Below are 21,920 nucleotides of genomic sequence, written 5' to 3' on the forward strand. Positions count from 1 at the left end.
ACGTGTTTAGGCTTCCCAATACATGGCATGTCCTCAGGACAAGAACCGTCACAGCTGCCACTGATTCAGATAGGAGTGAAAAAGCACAACACGCCCCAAAGTATCCACCGCTCTCAGGAGATGCACCTCTGATTTACCTAACTTTACGCTCCTCACTTAAAAGTTTCAGTTTCATTTAAAATAACGAACAATAAATAGCAAAAAAGATGAAATATTTATGTCCTAGCTCAGCACCCCAAAGTACATGAGGTTTGCAGCCCCAGAAACAAAGTAAGAAAAGTCCGTCTCAGCCTCTTACTTAAAACTAGATTCATGTTCTGATATGACTCAAGTGCTGGGTGGAGGTTATTAAACAAAAGTAGTATGGGAAAAGCACTAGAACAAACTTATATTTATCAGTGAGCCATAACTGCTACACCTACTAATAAGAGAGCAAGTAAATCCCCCTTGCACTTCTGGAGTGCTTTTAATTTGGCACTGATGAAAGAAAAAAAAAGTTGGAACAAATCTCAACAACATGGTTCCTCCCCACCCCTCGGGGAAATCTGCAGGCAACTATTTGCAACATCAGATTACAAAACTTCAGGGGTTCCTACAGGGAATGAGGTTTGCTTAAAGGATTAGACTACACCAAGGAAGTGTTAAGCACCACAGTCCAGAAATTGCTCAGGAAACCCTGAAACTGGATTGCTAGAAGCTCTCAGAGGTACCAATCTGTAACACGTCCTCTTCTTATACCCTTGCTTTAAGCAACTGCTGTTACAGAGACTACACACTGAATTAAATGGACTTTTTGACAAAACGGCAGACAACCATTACGTTCCTATGATCTACCATGATACAGGAACCCCTATAGTTACTGGTCGTGGGAGCTGACCTGACAAACCAGGTTAGGCCTTGAGCCTATAAAACCCCCCCAACCATCTTCATCTAAATCCTAGCACCAGCTGAGGTGAAAAAATTCCTAGTATTTTCTTGCTCTTAACCCCTTTCTTGTGCCTCTTTTCCTTTCTCTGACTCTTTTCTCCTACCCCTCTGCACTATTAAAAGAAGAAAAAAAAAGGTACTCTGGCTTGGCTAAGGCTATGTTTTCTGCAGTGCTCCTAGAAGCCTCAGATCACAAAGGCAGCTATAAAGCTACATCTTAAGCAGCTGACATTGATTAAAATTTGCCAGGTCTCAAAACTTCTAATAAATTCATATGCTGAACTTTTTTTCCCTATAATAGTAAGATTATTAAAAAAAAAAAAAAAACACTTATCCTAATTAAAAGTCACAGCCTCGGTCTCTTCTTCCCTTGTACGGGTATTTGTCTTCTGTTGTCTTTGTGAAATAGATTTGGGCTTTAACAGGCACAAAGAGTGTTCCAGCACATCTGAGCTAATATCAGGATACTTGATACCATCTTTAATGCCATGTTTAAAAAAAAAAAAAAAAAAGAGAGAGAGAGAGAATTTGTCAAAATCAGGATAAATTTTTCTTTAAAAAATAAACCCTTTCCAGAGCAAATAGTATCTCCTGTTTTCCTTCTGGTGAAATGAATACCTTCTTAATGTTACAAACATTTATCTTCATCCCTCATTTCTTAAAAAAGGTTCAAAATGAAAATTATTTGCCATAGGATTTGACAGACCAGCATCTTTATTCCTAATATTTGAGACGATGGTTAATAGTTTGCTACTGTACAACAGCAATGCCACATTAACACCATGAGCTCTTGGAGCCATTTACTGCAATAAAAATTAACATAGCAGACTAGATGAAACCAGATGAAAATTTCTGAGATTCATGAAGACACAGCTGAAATCTGATGTATCTGCTGATACATCTCTATTTCCTGGAATTTATTTCCCATCTTCCTTGCGACCAGCTACACCCATAAATTCCTCCTTCCACAAAAATTCTTTCATGAATCCAAACGTATATTGCTGAACTCAGTGCTAGCATTACACAACAGAAGCTTTCCCTAACTATGAACTGCTGCAAACAATATGTGTAAGGTTTGAAAAGCTGTTCTGAAAACGCTGAAAAGCAGTTCTAACATTTGTTATTTACAAGACAAAACAACTATAGTAAATTAATTCTACCAAGACTCTTTGCACTAAAGGCAGGAGCACTACAGGTGCATTTGTAAAGCCAAAGGGCATAGCTCTAAAATAGAATAATCCCTTGTGACATACAAAAGCAGTGTCTGATTTGCTTCTATCATCCAAAGACATTTGCTTGTAGCCTTGCACTACCTAAATTCTAAGGTGTTAATGTACCAGCCCGACTTCCGAAATCTCAGGAGTTGTTCACCCCAGGCAAAAGATATGCATCTTTTTGGGGGGCTGCTGTGTAATATAACACATGAAAGCTCTATTTCTTAGAGGAACTAGGCAGTACCTTAGATAATGTCTAAGGAAGTAAAATATTTTTCCCCTCTTCTAGGCTAATTCTTATTAGATTTGTAAGAAAAATGAGCATGATCTCTCCCCTTAAAAAAAAAAAAAAAAACAGCCAAAAGAAAAGCCCCAAATCTCTTCAAACGAACAAGCTCTCAGAGCCAGTGCAGCATTAGACCATGCCTCTCCGTTCAGATTCATTTTAAAGAGCTACAGTTTTATGTTCCTAACCTAGGGCCAAATTCTACATATTCTACTCACATTAATTTCAGTACGGGTGCATGAAGAAATAGCATTCAGTGAGACTCCTTACATTGGCAAGCACAACTCAGTGTGAAAACTGCAACATCTGGCCCTTTGCAGTACTCCCTCGTGCCTAGCCAGTAGGTATCCTGGCTTTGGAAAGTCTCTGATTCCAACCAGGATCCAACTTCCACTGAAAAAGTTGCATCTCCAAAGTAGCTACATGTTTCTCTTACCCACACCCCTCAATTTGCCTTTTCCGGATTGCATCTAAAAGACTGCTTGCTGTGCCACTTGCTTTATGCATAAACACTCTTTGCATATTTAGGACTGTGCTAGATGGTCCATAAGCACTACCACCCCAAATACGGTATGCTCTAAGTGCTACATTCGCATTCAGAAGTGCTAGAGTCGCAACCCCAGAAAGCAGATCTGCAAACCACGCTGGAGCTGCTGCACTGAAGCTGAAAACTGAGGTTACAAGCTTACACAAGTCTAGCATATCACTCAAGGGCTGTGACTTGAAACCTTCCTCCACATCGGGGAGAGCTTCCTCACAGGGATGTCCTGTGCTAAGTGACAGTAATTCCCATTCACCGCCAATAAGACTGGCTACACAATTCAGAGAGTATTTTTAATAGGTCACAGCACAGAATTTCACTTGAAGCAAGTTAGACCATCTCCAGCAGTGAGAAGCACTGTGCAGATGAAGTGGCTCCTGGTGGGTCTGGAAGCTTTCAGCTCAAGCAGTGAGAGCAAGGCAAGTTCAGAGCAGACATCGACAAATGGTACTTCAGGGGCTAAGGCCCTGCAATAGCAAAGAGAATATGCAAGCGGCCCCCTCACGCTGCTTCCTGACGGGACTCTGCTGTGGCTCATGCTGCAGGATCAGACACCTTTTTGTGGAAACTACAAGAGAAAAGCTCTGCTTTGGCATTTAAATGTTACAGCTCAAGGGCCCGACCCTGGCAAGTCCTGACCAGTTGATTTTTGCTGCAGTCAGTTCTTTCTTTCAACACCCTGCACCCAATGCCCTGCAGACCCAGACTCTGCCTTTGGGATTTATGGTAAACGTTAGCAGCAGCAGCTCAGGCAGGGAAGGTACCTGACCTCCTCAGAACCATCTCTGAGAAAAGCAGGAACCACCTTCAGAGTTCAGCACCTCAGTGATTTTCTCTGATCCACAGCTAAGGCAATAGACTTGTAGGATAGTATTAGAAATGGTCACGGCATTGCTCAGTTGGAATGGAAACATTCAAAAGCGCCAAAGTGCTACACAGAAAACAGAGTGGAAAGCAGACACCAAAGCCACAAAGCCAGCTCTTACTGATTCAGATCAGTGGGACTTTGGTGATCACATATAATGCTGCTGTTAGTAGCAAACCAAAGATACTGTTTGCTCAGAAACACTGCCATGAGGCAGCAAGTTAAATATGCTCTTTAAAGTTGTAGGCTGTGGTCATAAAGTGTCTGAGAGTGCCATGAAAATCTATGTGGTACGAAACGATCAAAGTCATTTGATCTGAAATGTTTCAGGTCCTTTTGGAAACAATACAAAATGAGAACGTTTCATTCAGACTCCAGCCCACTTGATCCCATAAACATGGTTATTCTACTTATATATGACACTAGAATGTTTCAGTTCTACAGAAATCGGAATTATTGCCTTATTCATTACATTACACACAATTTTAGAGCAATTGCTGCAAGAGGCTACTACATTGCTACAGAAACGTCAATGAGATTTTCATTGGGGATAATAAAATACAGAAAAAAGCACTCATTTATCGGACAGATTTTTTTTTTTGCTTTGGCTTTTTTTCAGCAATTTAAAGTACTGGTCCTAGGAAAGGGTTTCTTGGTAATAGTTCTTAGTTTTCTGGTATTAGGACAGAATACACTGTCTGTGAGGCTATAACAATCTAAAAACCCTAGACCATACTGTGAGTTTTCCATGCAGTGGAAAAATACAAATTGAAGGTGCACCTTGCCTATTAGAAATAATAATAGCATTCAAAATTCATACCACATCACAGACACATAGTGACACTGATAAGCCTGTGGCTGAGGCTCAAGCATGACTTCATGACAATTACCAACACTTCTCCTTTAAAATGGAAGTCCAGTGCTTATAGCCATAGTTCTATGAAATAAACCAGGGTTTAGGGCATCTGGCACCAGATTAAAAAGGTGATAGAAGCATGTAACACGAAACAGTAAGTTTACATAAAATCATTTTGCTTGATCAAACCTCATCTGTAAGTCTTGAAATGTAACTTTCTTCCAGCAGGCTTTGTTTGATGGGTGTCACGTGTCCACGCTGTTCTGCGCCTGAACTTCCTCTGTCAGCTCAGATCTTTCGTCAGCTCCTTTCTGCCCCCCTCCTGCTTCCGTTGCTCAGTGTTCACAGTGCCTAGTGTCTTCTGGACATCCAATGAGTGCTGATGCTGGTCTCCATACTTTCTCTTTCATGTGTACACGTACCGCATCCAGACTTTTATATTTCTGCTACTGAAGAGTCTCCTCAACTTCAGATATATCACTTCACCCCATGTCACTGGGCAGGGCGCTGCTGAGCACAGAGAGCTAGGTCTCCCCACCAGAGTCAGCCGTGACTGCAAAAGCCTCCTTGGGAATATCAGCCCCCAGGGCAAGAGGACGCCCATGCGAGACCCTATTGCTGAGAACGCGAGGACCAGTTTCACCTCCTACTGCATCCAGAGGGCAAATACCTCAGCATGGGCACTTGAAATGGTGCAGTGCCAAGGCTTAGCACCTGAGGCAGGCCTCCCAAAAGGCTCAGGACGGAAATAAATATTCAAGGGCTGCTAGAGTAACCTGTAGTGTAAGAGCTGGATAACTAGTGCATCCTTCAACCAGAGACCATAAAAGCTCTGAATACAACAGGGATTGACTAACAGTGCATTTAGGATTACCATTTCTTTGATGCAGGAGACAGGACAATGACCAGACCACTGAAGAAGGGGTGAGCACTGGAGGAGGGAGAGAAAGAATGAGAAGAGGAAGGCTCCAACAAGCAGCACCCTGTGAATCCCAGGGGAACCAAAGGAAGATGCCTGGAATCTGCAACCAGCCACAGAAAGGAGATTGCTCTGTGGGATCTCATTGGGATTACAGAATTGCAGTGGGATAGATCACATGGCTGGAGTGCTGCAGTGGATGGATAAAGGCTCTTGCGAAAAGCCAGGCTAGGAGGGTGAGAAACATGGGCTTTGAACTATGTAAAGGGCTAGCTGCAATGCATTGGAGCTTTGCTTGGAACAAGTGAAGAGCCAGTCAAGACCTTACAGGTAAGGATCGGAGGCCACACCAACATGGGTGACATTGGGCTAGGTACCTGCTGCAGACCTCCTGATCAAGAAGAGGAAGTAGACGAGGCTTTCGTTAGACAGCTGGAAGAACCTTCATGATGGCAGATGCTGGTACTCATTGGGGACTATGACTACCCTGATATCTGCTGGTAGGGTAATATAGCCAGACACGAGTAATCCAGATTTCTGCAGTGTGTTGACAGCTTTCTGATGCAGGTGATATTGATGAGTCTTCTGGACTTCTTATAAACAAGAACAAACAAGTTTGGGATGTAAAGAACCGTAAAGATCAGCTGCAGTGACCATGAGATTGTAGAGTTTTAAAATCCTGAAAGAAATGAGAAGGATAAATAGTTCAATTACAAGCTGAGACTGCAGGAGAGCAGATTTCAGCTTGTTAAGGGATCTTCTGTGTAGAATCTCATAGAAGACTGCCCTGGAAGGCAAAGCGAAAGCTGGAGAGCTGGCTGATCTTCAAGGACAGCCACCTCAAAGCACAAGAGCAGCCCATTCCTCCATGCAGGAAGGCAAGCAGGCTCAGAAGAAGGCCAGCATGGATAAATGGAGAACTCCTGAGTTCAAACACAAAGAGGAAGTATATAGACGGTGGAAGCAGGGGGAGGGCTTAGTCCCTTAGTCGCAGTCCCCTGTCTCATTAGATCAGATGCTTTGAAGCCTTGCAAATTTCTCCAAGCTGTATTATGTGGACAGTGACTTTCCTTCCCTTTCTCCAGGAGGAAACTGTTCTGTGGGCTCTGCAGAACTTTAAATAAGGTTGCTTTTAACCAGCAGCTGCTGGTAATTATTTGGCTTACTAATGTTCTCATTTGAAACTTGTGTGCATACACCTTAGAGTTTAGGACAGTTTCTGGCCATGATTCCAGCACTGAGTTTGATATAACAGGTTCTAAACCTTTCTCCTCACCTTAGGAAGAACATCTGTCCTACCTGGGATCTGCCCTAATCTCTCCAGATCCTCTTCAGAGCACGCATCAGAAACATAACATAGAAGTTTACTTTCACCCATATGTATGGGAAACATCACAAGCTATTGACAATTCCAGACTGCTCTGTGAAGAGTGGAAATCTGTCCAGACCTGGCCACAGGTATGTGTCACTTCCTGAACTAAGCATTTTACAAGACTGGTCAAGAACAAAGGATTATTGCTGCCTTTTTTTTTTTTTTTTTTAAAAAGACTGAACAATGGCAGAACCCTGATCCTGAACGTACCGATCATCTTGAAACAAGAGACAAAATTTGTTTGCAGGCTACTTGACAAAATGGCTACATGACCACCGCACAGTACTGCACTCATCTCTCTCCTGAATTACTGTTGGCTGGAATTTCCAAATGTCCTGTGAGATTACAGAGACCAAACATGATGTTGCTTATGCCACATGTTATATGCGGTGTCTTAATCAGCCAGTCCTGAACAACAACATTTCAGTTTCTCACAAATAGCAGCACAATCTGCTATTCACATACTGGATTTTAGCTTTTACCACTAAAAAAAATCTCCATCCCGTCAAAAAAGAGACATTTTATGACAGGCAAGGCATACTGTACAAGTCAATTCACTTCCTATTACATTTGTCATAGCTAAGGATATATAGATCTTAGAAAACAAAAATGATAAATAAAAAGAGGCAGAAATAGGAAAGGTCTCCCTAAGATAGTAAAAATATCTGTTTCAGAGGCAACTCTTCATGACTAATAGACATAGTTAGACGTTTAGTAAAACGTGAATGAAAAAGGTGCAGTTTTACAATCCATTTAAATCAATGTAACGCCAAACTAAAGCCAAAACCTATTCTCTTTTCCTATAGTTCCCGCCACCTTCCTCACCAATTCTCATCAAATTCTGCATGAAGTTAAAAAAGATTGACCCAATCTAACAGCTCACTGATGCCACAAGTGTGGGGGGGAGTTGCTACATCTTGCTGGGCCTTTGCTAAGTTGATTCAACTCACTAATGCAGCAGAACACAATTGTCCTTTTCTCCTGGGTTTGTCTTCTGCCGAGTCAGTAAATTAAATGAACTCACAGAGAGGTTTGATGCGTCCCACAGCTGGTCAAGGTAAGTAGTGTACCCACAAACCAAGCATAAGGAGGACAAGCTAAGGAGGGGGAAGAACCTCTCTCTTTTCTCAGCAGAAAGGGAAACCTTAGATCAGCTCAAGCCCTCTCCCATAACTTCGCCTTCCACTTCAGTGAAGATATACTGTAAGACTGGCCTGGCAGTTAACCCGTGTAGCTGTCCTAACAGAGGAGACTGAAAGCTTTTGCTGTTAGACAAAAGAAAAAGTTAATCCACTTAGTCTCCATTAAGAAATTTTTAGGTGTGGCTATGACCAATCTTTAAGTCCTTCTATAGAGTGCTTGCACTCTGTACTTCAATGACCTTTAAGTATTATGGGCAGCCATTAGCACTTCTCAGCATAACAATATTAATATCAGAGTGGAAAAGGAGGCAGATCAAACCTGATTGAAGTGAACAGGGTGGAGGAACACAAGTTTCCATGTTTGCTGCTGCTTTGGCTCTCTCAGAGACGCCTCACATGGAGAATACTTCACTAACAAGAAAAGGGATCCAACTCTTTTTAGTTTTAAGACCCCAATGCCAGCCTGGGTTGCTAGAACACTAGAAGGACATTGCCTCTTTCTTCTTGTACTCTCCATGCTCCCCTATGGGGACTGAGTTCCACTCAGGGCAAAGGGAGGCGCTGGCAGTGCAACTACATTAGCTACTTATCAAATAAACCCATGATCCAGTTGAGCAGAAATCAATTGTCATTCCACAGTTCAGCACAATCCCATCAGTGGTTGCAGGGTTTGTTTGCAGTTTAACTCTCTCGCAAAATACTCCAAGAACTCCCCCCCCCCCGCACCAGGTATTTCTTGTGTGCTACAGCCAAATACACCCCTTGTTCCTCTGGAATCATTGCAAATATGAAATGGAAAGTAGCCTGTCACTGAGCATCCCTCCTGCAGCCGCTGATCAAAGACACTGCCCTGGAGCTCCCAATATTTCAGGCCGTTTCCCGGGGGCTATATTTCCCTAAGGATTCTCACTCAATGGGAATGTCAGAAACAAAAACTGAACCCACATCACAATCAGACTTTTGCCAAGCTGAAACCGCATTCAGGCTATTACACAGATTCCATTTTACTACCCATCGATTAATGCCTTTTGTAGCACAGCAAAAGCAGGGAGTGTGTGTGTTGTTTTTTTTTTTTTTAATACCTAGGGGAACGGCTTTCCCTTCCTGTGGCTGCAATCAGGAAAGCACTTGAGCTAACTGTCCCTTGGCAGAAGCCAGAGATTTCCAGGTCCATCTGAAGCACTTGCGCAGTTGTCCTCACCACAGCTTTTGAAGGTATAGCTACGTAAGCAAAGCAAGAGGGAGTATGAATTTACAGCACATCCTCTGCTTGATGGGAACTGCCAGCGTGTGCTCTCTTCGCTCAGTAACGGGAGACAGACTGGCCTGCTCACAGAAGAGGAGTAAGCTGTTTCGCACCAACCATGGGGTATACTATGCAGCAACTGTGTGCCTCGTGGACAGCTGTTGTGCAGTATAAAAGCTGCTGTAAATCTATGCTTCACCCTACTCCCATGGCAATTTAAACATTGTGACTGTAGCACTGTGCCATCTCTATCAGAAAGTCCTCTCATGCCAGTTTATAGACGGGGAGTTAAGACCGAGCTCCTTAAACGCTTTTGAAGACTTTGGCATTTAAACTGGCTACCACTTTAGGTATTGACTTCACCAACCAGGCATTAGCAGTCATGTGCTGTTACTGCAAAAACAACCACCACAACGGCAGCGCTACTTAAACTGTCAAGCAGTCACCATCATCCCTGGCAGCTGTTCATTCTTACTTTCTGCTCTTTCTTCTTAGTGCCAGCACAAGCATTTCTGCAGCTGCATAATGAAATTAATTAACAGATCTGTCTGAAAAAATAACTGTGGTCTTCACTTCCAAACCACTGCCCTAACACTGGCTCATCCTGACAGCAGGCATTTCCAGGGAAAATGTTGTATTATACACATATAATTTAAGCAGGTCAAGTATAGAAATACACTGCAGACTTGAAACTGAGCTTTACGATGAAGATTTATCCACTAAATTCAGATCATTGCTGGCTTAAATTTTAGCTCTTTCTGTGAGTAAAAACAAAACCCTTCAAAAGCTATAGGTTTTGCCATAATATTTCTTCTGAAGCAGACTTTTCCATCAACCAAAAAAAAAAAAAAGGAAGATTTCACCTGATCGTTCCTCTCAACAGATCCTACGAATAAGCTAAAATGTGAAGGCAGCAGAGCAGAATCCTGCTTTCACTGAATGAAGTGACAAAAGAGCTGAGTTAACAGCAAGAAATCTCTTGCTGTACAATAATCTTCAGGCAGAAAACACAACGCTACTGGAAAATAAGCTACTTTGTTCATAAACTGGACACCAGGTTACACACGTGAGGCTTTGTTTGCCCTATTTGAAGTAAGATATCAGATAAAGCGCACCTGCTGCTGTAAACAGCTTCTGAACATTCTTAACTTTGTGTTGACATGTCCTCTGAAGCATCAGTTTAAGAGCTCTCCTTGCCTAAACTGTGCATTCATCGGGGCAGGAATATCATATTCTTATATCTTACTCAGGATAGGATGTAAGGAAAGGACTTAAAAGGGGAAAGAAAGGAGAGCGTTTAAAAAAATAAAACTTTTGCTATTGAGAACTTAACACTAAGAACAAGCAAGCGTTAACAAGCCAGTTAGGATCTTGAGAAGTCTCCCCATGAGAATAGCCGGAGCATTGCTACCAATTTACTGAACAGGAGGACAGAAGACCCTAAAAATACACAATTAAGTACACTATGTAGTCCTGGATATTCAAATAGTCCAGGTTAAAAATAAAGATGCATTGTTTTCTTCCTCAAAGGAAACTTGCAGCCATGTCAAGCGACTTACAAAGACTGTGTTGCTCTACAGACAAAGGCGACTACAACTGTTAGGTGAAGTTTAACAATTATGCCCTATCTCCACTGCAAAAATCTTACCAGCCCTGAGAGAAACAGGAAACAATCATGACAGAACCAGCTCCTTTGACCTCAGTATATACAAATAATCAAAGAACAGACGAACCCTTATGTGAAGGTGCGTTACAAAAACTGTCAAAATGATGCGCATTACAACCATCTTCTAAGCGCCTACTTCAACAGTAAAAGGGTTTTGTTGTTGTTGTATTACAAACTGTAGATCTCCAGAGCTTATACTTCAGTGGAAGAGAATATGGGCTCGTATTGGACCTCTTGCTACAGATTTGTACACTGACTTCCTACTCCACAGATACGTTCTTCCCTTATTTACAGCATTCATGCCCCACCGGAGAAGAACTGAACATTGTCTTTGGGGCCTTTCTTAGCACTGAGAACACTCCAGGGAGAGGGAACATACCTTGTTCTTTGCCTGATCTTGTTAATAAAAGAGTGGCTGACTTTGGAAAAGCTCTAAAAACGTCAGACTAAATTTTGGTTCGGGACATTTGAAGGAAGCCTAACTTTAAATGCTGACAGGAGGAAGATGACAGACGGCTTTTCCAATAACAGCTAAGCTTCGAACATCATCATGTCAATTCAGGCATTCATAGTTTGAAAATATTTTAGCAGTATAAGCCAAAAGGTAGCATGCGTTAGGAAAATGTACCTGTTTACTGCTTCTCCCAAGAGCAAAATGTGATGAAAAGCAGTCAGCCTGGCTTTGGTACCATTACAGATAGCACAGGTAGAGGAGCCTTGTTCTATCAGTCTTCTCAGATCATCTTTTTGGAGACCATGGATGGTCAAAATGGCTTGGTCAACCTATCGCAGTAGCTAACCTATTTCTATCGTGATCTGAGGGGATATCACCATGTGAGGGGAAGACAGAGATTGACTGATGTTAGCCATTTCACCTCATGCACTACTTGGTAGCGTACTCAGTACTGGAAGACAGCCTGATATTGTGGCAATGAGTGCTGGACCAGCCGGGGGAACAGAGGAAAGAAAGAGGGAACCCCTGCACTGAAAAAACGTTATCAGCAAGAATCATTTTCCTGCTGCAGAGGGAAACTAAACAGCATACAACAGAAGTCTGAATTTTGCTCACAAGCCTAGGATTTAACTGATGGTCAAAACCTGAATGAGAAAGGGACTCTAGCCACATAAGCCTTCTGCACCTGATAACCACCACTCATATGTGGAATCCCTCAGCAGGCAGCTAGTTACCCATGTGAGTAAAGTTAGACGTTGATTTATCTGCAGGACTACAGATTTATCTTCTTCCTGTCCAGCACTCACTGTGTTAATTCGGTAGTTCAGGTAGGTAAACTACTCGGTACTCCATCTCTCCTTTCTTCTCTTTCTCTCTCACCACATTTTATTTGGTTCTAAAGTGAGAAGGAGAAGAGAGCAAGGGATGTTAAAGTAAAGTCTGTAGAGGATTTCTCCTCTCCAGATTAAGATTTAATTGTATTCCTAGCGAGTCCCTTCTGGTTGCGCTCGGTCTTTCAGATGAATGTTTCATCAATATGATTAGGATCACATCCCTCAGTCTAGCCTATTTACACAATCTGTTGTGACAGCTCAGAGTATAGTACTCCCTAAAGGAAATATTAGATACCACCCTATCATTTTATTCAAATCATATTTTGCACTCCACACTATCAGTCTAATGTCATTCTCTCCTGGATGATGTTTTTGTGATACCCAGCAAGCGCTAAAATCCTTCCAATAAGGATTAGATTAATATTTATATTAGCCATTCTTAGGGCGATGGATACTTCTGAGGAGAGAAGGAAGGGGATGCACGTACAAAAAAAAAAAAGGCGGGGGGGGAATGTAAAGGGGGAAATAAAAGTGGGGAGCAAAAATCCGACGGCGACTACGCGTGGATGGCAGCAGCCTCCACGCAAGAGCCGTGCCCGGGCGCTAACCTGCGGCTCCCAGCGCCCGGACCAGACCCCGCCGCCGGCCGCCCCCGCCGGGCCACGGGCGCCTCCCTGCGGCCGGCTGCCCCGGGGAGCCCGGCGGCGTTTCCCAAGCCTTACCGTGCCGTGCCATGCCGTGCCGTGCCGTGCCGTGCCGCTCGGCTCCCCCTGAGGCGCGCGGGGGCCGCGGCTGCCGTGGGGGCGCCGGCCGCCTCCTCGCCCGGCACCGGCCGTGCGGTGCGGTGCGGTGCGCCCTGCCCGGGCCATCCCCAGCGGCGGCGGGAGGGGAAGGGGCTGCGGTTCCCTCGTTTCGCCAGCGAGGGCCGCGGATCGGGCCCGGAGCCGGTGGGAAACTTGGCCCCGTTTTTAGTGGGAGCGAGGAAGCGGCAGCGCCGGGTGTCTTCGCCTTGCGACGAGCACAGCCCGTTTGCACCGCTTTAGGGCGGGGGGCGGCAGTGGGGCTCGTCTTGGGCCCGCGGCCAGAAAATAACCGTGTCTGGGACATCCGCCCCCCCGCCCCGCCCCGCCTCAAATAAAGACAGTGTTTTTCCTCATAAAGGGGAGGAGGATGGAAAATAGCAAGTCGGGGATGAAAAGGCGAGCGGTTCTCTGCATTATCACTTGCCTTGGGGAAGGGGGAAAACAAATTCAGACTGAAAGTAAAAGCTCGTCGTGTACTTGAGAATTAAAACAAAAAACCTCTGACTGCGCGCTGGGAAATTGCGGAGCGGTGCTGCTCTGGGTGCTTTGGTTTTCCATTAATTCATTGAGGGCTATGATTTGCTTTGCTCGCCGGCTTCATGGGAAGCACATGAAATACCTGCTGTTCTCCCAGAGAAGTGGGGCTGCCGTCGCTGAAACGTGCACCTTCCGCACCCAACCCCTGCAGCGGGAAACGCCGACGGGGAAGGGGCAGCGGGTCTTTCCGTTTTTCCACCTGGGTCTTTAATATCCGCACTGAAGTTTGGGATTAGCGCCGAGGAATTAAGTTTCGTTGAAAAATCAGAAGTGAGTCCCGAAGTGTCAGCGCAAAGAGCACCTACAGGAGAGGCGATGAGCTTTCAGAGCGGATCTGTTAACGAAAAAAACACCCAAAGTCTGTTCTGAGCAGCCGTTTGAAGTCGATCCCCTTTCGGGGAAAAGCCTGTCCCTGCTACAGCTATTCACCCGCCTATAGTCGATGTATTAAAAATAAATACATGTGATGTATGCAGCTCTAAGAATCTCTCCGTTTGAATACTGTGAAAATATCCGACTTAATTGTTAATTCAGAAAAAATGGATTCGAATGGTTAAAAACCCGGTTCGTCCCTTTCACAGGGGATTTAGGTCTGCCTAATTGTAGGGGGAGAAATTACGTTGGGGAGCAGAATCTCTCACTTGGCCAGAGTAACTGGTGAGAAAGCAGATTATGCATTTGCCTGAGAAGCGAAACGGTAGCAAGTGAATTCCGGTTAACATCCGAGAAAGTCCAAGTTGTCTTTAACGAAGAACTAGATTGTGCAGCTTCACTGAGCAGTTAAACAGTTTGCCTACTATTGCACAGTATCGCCTGCCGTCGTGCAAACAACTATTTTTTTCTCTAGACTGTGTTTTTACCCTAACTTATCCTTCTCCAGCGCAGCTCTAGTTTCACAGTTGCACGCCGTTTTCATGCAAGAGCTACCGAAATAATAGCAAGGAGGCTGCCGTGCTAGTTATCTTACAGCCTTTTCTGCCCGAAAGCTGCAAGACGGAGTTGTGAGACCTGGGTTGGGTACGTCTAGCTTTCTGTTTGGGGAGGCTTTGCACGTTTTTTAGCACACGCACTCGTTCCCTGTCGGTCTCTGTGCAGCCGCTTTGGAGGAAAGGGGAAAATCTTTGGGGTCGCCCCCTCCGTCCAAACCCGCGATAAAGGATCTGCAGAGGACGGTCGGGTCTTTTTTACCCAGTGAGTGCTGTTTGTCTCGGTAAATCACATTACGATGCAAAGTGCAAGGGTAGTTAACTTTATCTTCTGCTAATGTAAACAAATAAGAGGCATCCAGTTCCTTGATCTTTATTTAAATATAGAGTTGTTTATCAGTGTCATCCTATGAAGATTAATTAGATACCTTTATTCACAATTTGGTGTCTGACACCCCATTTTAGGAATGCATTATAATCACAAGGTGTTAATTGGGGCCAGCCAGGCACTTATGTTTCTATTAAACAGTGTGAGGACTTTTCACAAGTATTAAGTCTCCCCCCCTCTTTTTTTAAACTGTGCAGTGAAAAAATATACAGCTTTTAATAACACACTGCTGCGGAATCGCGCTCCCGAGCGCAGGAGTACTGAGTATTTTGCAGCCGCGGAAAGGCGGCCGAGGTGCCGCCGGCATGCCATTACACCCCAGGGGGAAAATGGGGGCATCTTGCTGGGGAGCTTTTCCAGGAGACCAGAGAGGATATCCTTCACCAAAAAAAAAAAAAAGGGGGGGGGGAGAAAGAGAGAGATCCGTCCCAAATAGCTTAAAAATCCTTTAAGTCTCCTCCTGCCCCAAATCGGACGGGACTAGCTGCTCCTCGTCCAGGAGGCTGGCGGCTCAGGGACAGCTGCGGGGATACCGCCGACGATTTTTCACTTACAAATACACAAGGAGAGAGCCTCAAGGCTTGAGCCTTGTAGCGAGGATTCCGCAGCTCATCGAAATCCGCGGGGAAATGGGCTGCGCTGCCTGCCCCATGCGCGGCGGCGGGGAGCCTGGCCGCCCCGCGCCCCCCCAGGGGCCCATGCAAATACCCCCTGATTGCGTTAGCTCCACGGGGGCGGAGGTGGGGGGGGAGCCCTGCCGCAGCCTTTGGTTTATTTTCCTTGCAGGCGGGCATCGCTAACAGTTTAATCCCATTACTGCCTGCATTTCCTCAGGAAAGGTCTCGCCGCACCGGGAGCCTGGACTCAATTGCTCGGCGAGGAGGGGCTTCTCTTTGCCCCTCTCCCCGGCCCCGATAAGCGCGCAGGGGAATCGCCGGCCGCGTCCGGGAAAAGGAGGGGTGGGAGGGCGGCGGGGCCGGCCCGGCCCGAGGCGGCGGCGAGACCGGGCGGCGGCTCCCGGGCGCCACCGCCCTCCCGCCCCGAGCCCCAGCTCCCGCCTCGCAGCCCGGGAAGGAAGAGGCACCTTCAGGCTCATGCAAGGAAGAACATGCCCAGGAGGCAGCTAGAGTCAAAAAACATCCCAACCCCCCTTCTCCGCGGGGATGCGCCTCCCCACCGCTACTCCCTACCTGGCCGAGGAGCTGCAGCACTGCAAAACTCCCGGACTTGTGCTCCCTCCTCCCAACCCCCCCCCCCCCCGCAGGGCCACTCTACAGCAGGAAAGAAGAAGCAGAGAACCACCCCCACTCTTATCCCTGGCACCACCACATTTATTAAAAATTACTACTATATACATAGGAAAAAAAACAGAACCAAGTTTCACTGGGAGAAACGTGTGCCAGTGCTCTAGGGTTGATCAGTTTAAAATGGCTGAAACTATAGGCAATAAAAGTGGGTAAGTTACATCACTTTCAATTTTATACAGGGCAGCTGAAAAAGTCACTTTACCTACACGCAAATAGAAACCTGTTAACGTTTTTAGCAACGCACTTGCAACGCTCTGTATGCTAAGTTTGATTAATCAGAAAAAATGCCTTTAGAACTTCAAAGCACCACTGGAGGTCCTTCCAACTGAACTCCTACAGGTAGACTATTTATACATTATTCCACAATATTCTACAGTGTACCTAGACAAAACACAACTGTACACTTCAATTTTTTTTGGCCACCTCAAAAAAGGTCAGGCTTTCAGGATGGAGGCTTGTTTTTCCTTATGCAAGTCCTAGACTAACAAAAGTCAAATTCTGTCATTGCAACCCCAACATTAACAACAAGAGCTTCAAGTCAAATCCTGCTGGGCATATACGCCTTATTTTAGCTGTCTTCTGCCGAAGAAAGCCCTAGCTGAGCAATATCCAACTCAGCCAACTGTGCTGCAGCTCAGTCTAAAGCAGAATGTAGCACTTGTGCAGCCTCCCCTCAACCCAGCCCCCTTTCATCAAAAGGGGCAGGCAGGGAAGAAAGTGAAATTTGGGATCCAAACTCCCCATTTCCTGCTCCAGAGTGCAGAGATTTCATCAGGCCTCTGAGCCAAGTCTAACTGTACACTTTAGTGTCTCCAATAAATAAGCCGCATTGTAAAAGTCTAGGCTCATGCTTACAGCTTCCATGTGTGGTTCCTTCTGAAGTTAAGACTTGTTATAATTTGTTCTCTCCCTACTTGGTTACCTGCAACAGTCAAAAGCTTTGGCACCTTCTTTAGAATTGCACACAACAATTCAAGGTGGAAGGCAGGAGTCTTTTTGGCAATTGTAATGCAAAAAACCCAAGGCCACCCTGAAAAAAACCAGCCAATCGAAATAAAACAATGCTTTAAGAACTAGTATAGAACGCATAGTAGCCCATGCCTTTTGAAGTGTCTTTGCTATAGTCCTCAGCATTAATGTCCTCACATTTCATAGTCGGGGAATTTTCATTGCTTGAAGTGCTAGGGGAGAGTCGTCTTCTCTTACAAGCACCCGTGTAGACCCCAGAATCATTTGAATCTAGAGATTTTATGGAGGGTGGAGTCTCTATCCAGGATGAGCCTATTTCTTCTTTGACCTTCTCCTTTGAAAGCTGGTCTTCAGAGAAACCTGGAGGACTTGTTCGGGAGGTCCAAGGTAATCCTGGTGTCATTTTCCTCTGGTAAGAGCCTCTGCTCCCCCAGCCTGCCATGGATGGGAATGTTGGATCAGGGTAATATCCCAGAGCATGGGATGTCTGAAGGGGAAGGGATTTAATGCCGTAAGGGAGCAAGGTGCTAGGAGAATACTCCGTCTCATAGGAGTTCATGTCCAATTTGTTGGCACTGGGCTGCTGCACAGGAGTAACAAACCACCGCTGAGGAGGGCTGGCCATTTCTTCATTCTGCTGTGGGGAGAGCAAGCCGTTTGTCTGAGGTACCGTTCTCTCACCATTGTAAAACCTGGCAGGGGGCAGGTTGTTGACAAACTGTTCTTGGAAGAAGGGCTGCACACTGTATCGGGCGCCAGGGACAATCTGGTGAGATCTAGGAGAATCCGTGGGAGATGGAGTTAATCTGTCATTTTCTGAAGCTGTGTACATGCTACAACATAAAAGAGAAATACTGAGTGTTGTTCTTTACAGTTCCAGAGTTAGTACTAAAAAAGTGAATGGGAAGAAACTGAGTTATTGCTGAATCAGAAACACAACTTGGTTTAACTGGAAGTCCATTTTTATTTATCTGATTTAGGAGTTTGGGTTGTTGTTCCCAAACGCATTGCTGTGACAAATACACTGTTCTCAGCCAGGCACCCATTTTAAATGACACACAGCATTTTCCTCTGAGAAGCTGTACTTGTGTATATACAGCTATATACAGCTTTTCAAAGGCCATTTGTAAGCAGGATGGAAATACTAGACAGATCTTCCGGTGACAATTTGGAGAAGTTGCCTGCTCTGTGGAGATATTTGATACACCATTGCTAGTCTTCAGGCCAACAGGATTTTGCCAGTTTATTTAACCAAAATTCAGAAGCCTGCTGGAAAACAGGTGATCAAGACAATGCATTAACTACTCAAATCATCTTTCCAGACATAAGTTTGATATCTCTGAAGGCACTGCATCAGCTGTCAAAGCTGCCAGTAGAAACATTTCCATGGTACACTTATTCTGAAGCAGTAGAGTTTCTCTACACACAAATATTCAGACCAGAATCATGTCTCCCCAGCAAAGTCAGCCGCAAGAGAAGAGAAATGTACTTACGAGTCATAGTTGTCTCTGAAGCCTTTTGCAAAAGGATTATGATCAATTTTGAGCTGGGTAATCTTAAAAAAAGAGCAAAACATAGTAAGATGTTGAACCCATGCCACCTAAGTTTATTAATTTTCATTTTATATACATACTTACATCAGTGTTTTGATATGCCGTAACTGCTATGAACTGCGTTTCAGGAAAAATAAACGTTTGAGTCTTCGAAGAATCATTCAAATCTTCAACACCATCTTCACTCACTTCTACAATATGAAGCCGAGGTTGATATTTGTGTAGAGACTGCAGTACTATCATCTAGAAGAAAACAGGCAAGAGACAAGTTGTTCAGATAAATTGCATTCAACACTAAAAAGAGTCAGGCTATACAATAGATCTTTTAATCTTTTGACTTGGGAATGAAACGATTTTGGCTCTGAAGAGGCAACAATTCACAAGCTGCAGATCTCAGCTTGACTGCAGTGCGTTAGGAAATCAAAAGGTGTAAGCTAGACCGCCGTTTTTTGCTTTACTCTAGAGAAAGAAACATTAGCTAAAGACAGGGAAATCCACACATCTACTTCCGATACTGCCTCTTCTTTGGAAGTCGGTTAGAAAAGAAAAGGCTTACAATCTATTTTAAGAAGGGGACAAACCGCAAACACAAGGACCTAGCAGCCCAATTAGTAACGTCGCGAGCGCTCGGCACTGCCCGGACGCCATTCAGAGGCCACTCCCGATTTACCTGCGCGTTGTTGTTGTTAGCACCTTTGTTGTTCGTCAGCTTCAGCTTCCCAAAAGAGATCTCCTGCCTCATCCAGTGAGCCCCGGTGTTGGGCGATTCGGGGTGAACGTAAACCTTGTTGCCTGGGGAAAAATAAGTGAGTGAATAAATGAGAAGCCCTGCGCAGAGGCTTCGCAGCTGCACAACGCAGCAAGGCAAAGCGGGGAGCAGCGCCGGCGAGGAAAGCAAGCTGCAAAACGCACTGAAGGGCCTGCTTCCCCCCGCGGCAGGTTGCCGAGGCTGCCGGAGCGCTTCTTCGCGGGCCGCCCGGGCCCGCACGTACCTTGCATGTTGTTGTCGGCTTTGCCGCAGGTCACCCACTTGCCCCCCTGGAAGCGCCAGTGGTTGGGGTCCGCCAACACCACCTCCACGAACACGTTGTAGTGGGCCGTGGGGTTGAGGCCGGTGATATTAAAACTCAGGAAGGGAAACATGCGCCTGCGGAGGGAGGGGGTGTTAAAAAAGCACACCGCATGCGAGGCGGGCCGGGAGCCGCAGCCAGCCCCGCGCCTCGGCATAAAGCGCCTGCCCGGGGGGCCCCGTCCGTCCCGGCCCCGGCAGGCGACAGACCCCCACATCCATCCCCGGCCTCGCCTCCCCCCTCCGCCTGTCGCAGGGACGCCCAGAGCCACTCTCCGGGAGAAGCGGCCCGGCCGCTGCTCGCCGGGCCCCGGTGGCACCTCGTCCCCGAGGGGGCGGCCGGGCGGACTCCCACACCGCGGGGCTCCCTCCCCCCCGAAGGGCCGCCCGCCGCCTCGCTTACCGGCCCTGCTTGGTGATGATCATCTCTGTCTGATGGCGGTGAAACTTGAGCCAGAGGGGCCGGTTGCAGAGGAAAACCTGCGCCCGCAGCCCCGGCCCCGCCGCCGGCACCCCCAGCGCCCCTAGCCCGCCGCAGGAGCCGGCTGCCGCCGCCGGGTAGGGGCCGTAGAGGGGGCCGCCGCCCGCCGCCTGCCCGTACTGGTAGCCGCCGCCACCGCCAAATTGCGCCCGGGCACCGGGCGGGCAGACGGCGCCGGCGAAGCCCCCCGGCGACAGCACCGAGCCGTAGGGGTAGCGCGCCCCGGCGGGCGGCTGGTAGACGGCGCCGTGCTGCGCTGCCGCCGCCGGCGGGTAGGGGAAGAGGGAGCAGGGCCCCCCCAGGTCGGCGCCCGGCGGCCCGGGCGACTGCAGGTAGTAGCGCTCGGGGCTGAGGCTGTCCATGGAGTAGCGGGCGGCGGCGGGCGGCAGCTCCTCCTCGCCGCACGGGGTGGCCTTGCGGCCGTCCGCCTTGGGGGCGGCGAAGGGCGGCTCGCCCGCCTCGGCCTCACCCAGCATGGCCGGGCCGGCGGCGGCGGCAGCAGCAGCAGCAGCGGGGAACTTCTTGGGCGCCTTGTCGAGGTCGAGGTGCGGCGACGAGCCCGAGCGGGGCGGCCCGCGGGCCCCGCCGCCGCGCCCGCCGCCCTCCAGCGGGTAAAAGGGGGCGCCCGGCAGGGCCCCCGCCGCGGCCAGCAGCGGCTCGCCCAGCTGCATCGGCGGAGCTGCCGCCACCGCCGAGCACCCGACCCCCGGCCGCCCAGCGCTGCGGCGCGGCTCGGCCCAGGCGCTTTATACCGGCGCGCCGGGCTCCTCGGCCCGCCGGGGAGGGGCTTGCGCGGGGCCGCTTCCTCACCGCCCCTCCGCCCCCGCCGGCCCATTGGCTGGGCAGCGTGACACTAATTTAATTAGACAGCTACTAATTGGAACAAGTCACCTGCGACTCTGGGGTGGCCCCCCCCCCTCCCGCCCGCCCCCCGCGCCCCCGCCGGCCGGCTCCCCACGGGCAGCAGCTCCGCGGCAGGGGAGCGCCAGCATCTCCTCTCGGTGGCCGCGACGGACAGCACTGCCTTCATCCCCCTCCTCCCCGCCCCCCAAAAACCTCTTGCCGAGGTGACAAGGCCTCCCGGGTACCTAGCCGCTCCGTCACGGAGCGGAGGGTCCGCGGCGGGGAGCGGGGCATGGGGAAGGAAAGGGAAAACGGGCGGGAGGCGAGCCGCCGGCCCGCTGCGACGGGGCGGGCGAGACTGGCTCACCCCTCCCTCCCCCCGGCCGTCTCGCCGTTCAAACAATTCCGCTTGTGCCTCCGCTGAGCCAAGCAGCCGTCTTCCTCCCCCCGGCTCCCTGGGCAGCATCATTACCATGGGGGTGACACGGAGTGAGTCATTACACCTTATCAGGGACGTCGCTTTGGAAACCGGACGGGCTGATTCGCCGTTTCATTTTTTTAGGAACTCCGTGCTAGGTTTCTTGCAATCCCCTTTCCCCTTCAGCATCTCCCTCCGGGAAGGCAGCGTTATAATTGAGTCGGGTGCCAGGTTCCCCATTATGCGACTTAATCTGCTTCACGCTTTTTCTCACATCGGAGCTTTTTGCCCGGAAGGGTAAGGGA

At 47.6% G+C, this 21,920-nt stretch overlaps 1 protein-coding gene and 1 long non-coding RNA gene across 3 annotated transcripts in view; both read right to left on the bottom strand.

Moving 5' to 3' along the window:
• The window catches only part of LOC138066338 (uncharacterized), a 53,817-nt gene extending 48,870 nt beyond the window's left edge, over nt 1-4,947 (bottom strand). The window contains exon 1 of the long non-coding RNA XR_011139688.1: nt 4,879-4,947. This is a non-coding gene — a long non-coding RNA (uncharacterized lncRNA). The remainder of the gene's footprint in view (nt 1-4,878) is intronic.
• Nucleotides 4,948-16,280: 11,333 nt separating this feature from the next.
• On the bottom strand, nt 16,281-21,025 carry EOMES (eomesodermin). Of its 2 annotated transcripts, none has more exons than XM_068935471.1 (6): nt 20,277-21,025; nt 19,797-19,951; nt 19,475-19,596; nt 18,889-19,047; nt 18,745-18,806; nt 16,281-18,027 (listed from the first exon to the last, which is right to left on the bottom strand). In XM_068935471.1, exons 1-6 carry the CDS (start codon nt 21,023-21,025, stop codon nt 17,349-17,351), a joined length of 1,926 nt encoding a protein of 641 aa, XP_068791572.1. In that variant the 3' UTR covers nt 16,281-17,348. The 2 variants fall into 2 exon arrangements, with proteins under 2 accessions (XP_068791572.1, XP_068791571.1); XM_068935470.1 differs by having other exon boundaries at nt 16,281-18,084.
• Nucleotides 21,026-21,920: the final 895 nt, after the last annotated feature.

Source organism: Struthio camelus, chromosome 2 (assembly GCF_040807025.1).
Source record: "Struthio camelus isolate bStrCam1 chromosome 2, bStrCam1.hap1, whole genome shotgun sequence".
Classification (NCBI taxonomy): domain Eukaryota; kingdom Metazoa; phylum Chordata; class Aves; order Struthioniformes; family Struthionidae; genus Struthio; species Struthio camelus.